Raw genomic sequence first — 5,432 nt, forward strand, 5'->3', positions numbered from 1 at the left:
GCTAAATAGAATTGCTACACATTCTATTAGTTTCTGCATTTATCTGCTAACATAGTATATCAGCAAGCTGTGTCAACAATTTTGACAGCAGCTTAGCATCATCATTAAAAAGAATAAATTCTGTGTGAAAATTGTTACCTTTGAACTATTAAAACTTTGTAGCAGACTTTGCCCAGAATCTATTTATGTACGTTTAGTTATCTGGTTATATGTGTGTGTGTAAAATTAAATATATGTTCAAATAACCAAATTTGTACTTAGTAAAATCCCATAGCAGATGCATACCCTACTCTGTTTCCATAAAGCTTGTGTTATGTAAACATCTGTTATAATAACCTTTGTTGACGGCGAAAAGGACTATTCCTGTCGCTAACCTGCCATAAGGTTATTTTAACAGATGTTCATAAAACATAAGCTTAATGCGGACATAGTAGATATGGATCTATAGTGGGATGTTGTTATCAGCAAACTAATTATCTGGGTATTTACTATATATCGAACCTGTATTAACTCCAATTCATTAAAAAACGTTATTAATGCTTATACAAAGTGTTCTATCAGATTTTCTGTTAGATTTTCCATGAATAGCGAAACATTAAGCAATATCAGTTATAATTTCTAGCTCGCAAAATTAATTTTGTAGATGATCTCAATGTAGCACATAGAAAAGCTAAAGAAGCAGAAAATACTAGCGATTTAAAAACTGATTTAGAAAATAGTGTAAAGAGAAAACGATATCCTACGCGACGTCTTTATGATTCCAATGATTCAACCGAGGAAAATAATACAATTTCAAACTTTAAATCGTCTACCTCCAATAAAAAAAATTCTAAGTTATATCTTGTATAATAATGTATAAGGAATCTTTTAAATCATACTTATTCTGTATCTGACTTTTATAATGGATTTCAGGCTTTTCTAAAAATAATTTCTCATATAACAATTCATTATATATTCTGAATGAAGAAGGTAATACATATAAAATTTTTATACATTATCAAAGAAGTATTTAGTTACATATAATTGATTACCGATTTCAGGCTCTTCTAAAAATAATAATAATTTATCATTTAAAAATACATCACATATTCTGAATGAAGAAGGTAATATATATAATATTTTTATAAGTTATCAAAGAAGAATTCAGCAACATATAATTATGATTACCGTTTTCTCTATAGGTGATGGTATCGCATCATCCATCTCAACACAAAAAATACACACAGCATTAATTAATAATGACATAAAAAAGAAAGGTAAATTAAGATGTATTTACATAATTTATCGCGTCATGTGTATTTCATTAGTGTTTCTGTTTTAGCTGTTTTAGAGAAAATAATAGATACTCTTATCACTATTAAAGAACAAAATAATCAAATATTAGCTCAATTAAGAAAAGTTCCTCAAGCAAAAGGAGCTGTCTCATTCTCCCTGCCAGAGAATATACCTGTTCATCTACCATTAAAAACAAACGAAAATTTATGCCTCTTGGAAGGATTCATTGTAGACGAAACTAATTCATATAATTTGGTAAATATTTTAACTATATTTTTTGCCCAAGAAAATAAAAAAGCAAGAAAGGAAGAAAGATTATGTTTCATATTTGAAGGAGGAATACTTCATATATGTATTTGTACATAATTTTTGTTTATATTATTTATCTGTACAGGATGTCCCAGAAAGCTCGCATACCGAATGCACAGTGAAATTCTTGAGACCAAAAAAGCAACTTTTTCCTTAACCAAAATTTTTTCGAACAATAGTTTTGAGAGCTATTTAAATTTGTCGAATCAGAGTGTTGCTTGGTATTCGCCTCAGGAGAGGTGCGCGATGTACAAAGTAACAAATAAATTATGTAGACAGTTTTTGTCATACTGCAGACGCGTACCGCATGCCGCTCCTGATCTGCTCGCAATGTAACACTCTGATTCGGGAGCGGTGCACTTGGACACGGTGCATTTGGACACAGCCAATCACAGCACCGTGTGATTAGAGACATTTGTAGGGTCCCTTGGAACAGCGACTTGTGATTGGACTGTGTCCAATTGCCCCGTGTCCAACTGATATACACCCCTCTGATTCGATAACTTTAAATAGCCCTCAGGTAAAAACTATTGTTTTAGTTAAGGAAAAAGATGTTTCTTTTAGGTCGGTATTCACAGTCGAATCTTATATTTAAGATCGTCTTAAGTTCATCTTCAGATAATGTACGAATTATTTCATTAACTATGGAGTACCCAAAGATAAATTGAAGACGATCTTAGATATAAGACTCGACTATGAATATCAGCCTTAGACTACACAACCTAAATAACAAAAGTTATTTTGGTTTTAAAGGAAACTTAAATATATGTCTGTCTTTATTTATTTACAAAGAAAGATAAAGATAGATATATGTTTAAGTTTCGCTTAAAGCCAAAATAATATTGGTGCAACCAGGCCTTAGTCTCGAGAATTTCAGTGTGTATTCCGTATGAAAGCTTTCTGGAACATCCTGTATTATTTCGGCGCTTGGGAGAAGCTTTTCTCCAGAGCGTTAAATAAATGTTTCTATTATACCTAAGGGCATGTACCTTTTCTCATTCTCCATGTGGGTGACTGTTTGTATATAATGTTAGATTTAACATTTTGTCAGCAATTATATTTTTTATATAACGACGTTGGCAACCTGGGTTGTTTACGTTCATATCATATGATTTTTGTTTTATGCTTTTAAGGTCCCTGGCTCCTTGCTTTGTCTATCTCTTTTTAATGACGTTAAAAGTGTGAAAATGCACGCTAAAATTCTTGCGAAATACGTTGAAATAAAAGTATATATTCATAAAGTAACACTTGCAATCGATTAAACAAATTTATAAGATATTCCGTGTTCTCCTCTTTTGCTCTAACAATGTATAATTTATTGTAAATAAACTTGAATAGAAATAGACGAAGAAATAGGTTAAAGAGGTGAATTGTGTAAGAGTCGGAGAGAAAAATATACCGGAAGCCGGAGTTTGCTGGACCGTGATTCGAACCCGGGACCTTTCGCTATCCGGGTGACTGCTCTTACCAATGAGCTACCCAGATTCCCTACCTCAGTACATTCTCTCTCTTCTTCTTAGTAGTTATTGGTTTGTCAATATGACTCGTATTATCTCAGTTCACTTTATATCTTACAATTGTATGTCACGTTAATTTACGATAAATGATTGATTGTTAGAGCAAATGAGGAGAACACGGAATATTTTACAAATTTTTTTAATCGATTGCAAGTGTTATGCAGGATTCACACCGATGTCCGACGTGCGGCGTCCGATATCCAATAGGAGAATAGATTGGATATCGGATATCGGACGCGGTGTGAATCCTGCATTACTTTATGGATATATATTTTTATTTCAATGTATTTCGCAAGAATTTTTAGCATGCATTTTCATGCTTCTGACGTCAATAAAAAGAGATAGACAACGCAAGAAGCCAGAAATCTTAAGATATTCATAAAAATTTAGAATTATTTAGCATCATCTTTACTACAATACTCAATAGGTACCAAAATCAAATATTCAATCCAATTGCTTATATAAAATTATTTTTTATCGAAAAAATTCAAGAACGAATTTTCGAATGGGTTGTAAACAACGCAGCTTGCCGAGATTGTTAATTTTTTATTAATCTGTATGATAATTGTAAATTTTGTTTGTAGCATTCATTTCTGTCGACTTTAGGAGGTCGAGATATTACAAGCAAAACAAATAAAATTTTGAAACAGTTGTTTTCAGATGAATTGTCTCAAAAGTATAGTTTTTATGGGAAACGATTACCAAAGAAACCTTTTCATTCTTTATTGATAAAAGATATTATAATAGGTAAAATTTTTTTTTCTTTGTCGTACATCTTTTGTATTTTTATTCTTATCTTTTATTTTATTGTACATAACATAGTAAATGTATAATATTGAGAAATGTTTAAAAAGTTTTTAAACGTATCAAAATTCTTTCATTACTTCAATTTTTCAGATGCAGTGAAATGTACAACACCAGGTGCTAACAATCAGGCCATCGAGGACTCAATAAAAGTCTGGTTAAAACACGCTCCTCAACGTTTTAAAAAAATAAACAACAATTAGTTGCAGCATGTCTTTAACGTCATATAGAAAAGGTTGCGTTGGGAAACGACAAACATATCGAAGAATTGCCAATGAAAAGGTAAAATTATTTAAAGACTTGATTGTGTCGAATGTCCAACAATCTAATAAAGAGAAAAATATTAAGGCTGATAAAATACGAAGAGATTATAACGTTAGCGAAGAAAAAATATATGTCGCTTCTGACGACGAGAATAATACTTGTGATAATGAGCATACCGAAAATCAGTCTTCTTTAGATTTAAGTTGCGAATTAGATAACGTTGTTAATATAAAAGATAAAGACACACCTGATTTGAATCTTCGTAACTTCATAAATCACTGGGCTATTAAGCACAATATAACTCATTCCGTCTTAACAGATCTTTTACATTTTATGCATAATCTTCACCCAGAATTGCCCTTAAACTCTAAAACTTTGTTACAAACTCCACTATCTATTAACAAAAAGAAATTAGATACCGGAGAATACTGCCATATTAGTTTAACGCGAAATTTAGAATATATATTTAAATTTTATGTTGGGACAACGATGGAACTAAGTTTCAACATCGATGGACTTCCTTTATTTAATAGCACAAACAACCATTTATGGCCTATTTTAGGACTTGTCAAAAATATGAAAATGCCTCCATTTGTTATAGGAGTTTTTTATGGTCAGTCTAAACCATTTCCTTTACAATTATATCTCGCAGATTTTATAGAAGAACTTTCTTTTTTGTTAAAGAATGGACTTAGAGTTAATGACAGATATTTTAACATTAAAATTCACAGTTTCATATGCGATGCTCCTGCTCGGGCTTATGTAAAACAAATAAAAAATCATAATGGATATTCTTGTTGTGAGAAATGTGAAGAGAGTGGTACATATTTTGAAGGACGTATTATTTTAAGAAGTACTAATGCAAGAAGAAGAACAGATGAGTCATTTGTTTTACAACGTGATGAAGATCATCATATTGGCATTTCGCCCCTACTTGAAGTAAAATGTGGAATGGTTACACAGTTCCCAACTGATTATATGCATGCGGTGTGTTTAGGTGTTACAAAAAAACTACTACATACTTGGATAAGTGGTAAACGTAACGTAAAGTTATGCTATCGTTCAATTGATTCAATATCGAATAAATTAATGGAATTTTGTTCATTTATACCTTCTGAGATTAATAGAAAATCACGAAGCTTAACAGAATTATCTAGATGGAAAGCATCAGAATTACGAAGTTTTTTAGTTTATTTGGGACCTGTCGCTTTAAAAAATATTGTTGATATATCAATTTATGAGCATTTTCTTCTATTTCATGCA

General features: G+C 31.3%; 1 protein-coding gene across 1 annotated transcript in view; it reads left to right on the forward strand.

Annotated features, from left to right (window-relative positions):
- Positions 1–5,034, forward strand: part of LOC116851393 — an 8,447-nt gene extending 3,413 nt beyond the window's left edge. The window contains exons 2-7 of the mRNA XM_032830733.1: positions 913–969; positions 1,041–1,103; positions 1,182–1,256; positions 1,322–1,530; positions 3,686–3,848; positions 3,999–5,034. Coding sequence (XP_032686624.1) covers positions 913–969; positions 1,041–1,103; positions 1,182–1,256; positions 1,322–1,530; positions 3,686–3,848; positions 3,999–4,108 — 677 coding nt within the window. The 3' untranslated portion in view covers positions 4,109–5,034. The remainder of the gene's footprint in view (positions 1–912; positions 970–1,040; positions 1,104–1,181; positions 1,257–1,321; positions 1,531–3,685; positions 3,849–3,998) is intronic.
- The last annotated feature ends 398 nt before the right edge of the window (positions 5,035–5,432 follow it).

This window comes from Odontomachus brunneus, unplaced genomic scaffold (genome assembly GCF_010583005.1).
Source record: "Odontomachus brunneus isolate Ranch 3 - 2012 unplaced genomic scaffold, Obru_v1 Obru_scaffold_174, whole genome shotgun sequence".
NCBI lineage: Eukaryota > Metazoa > Arthropoda > Insecta > Hymenoptera > Formicidae > Odontomachus > Odontomachus brunneus.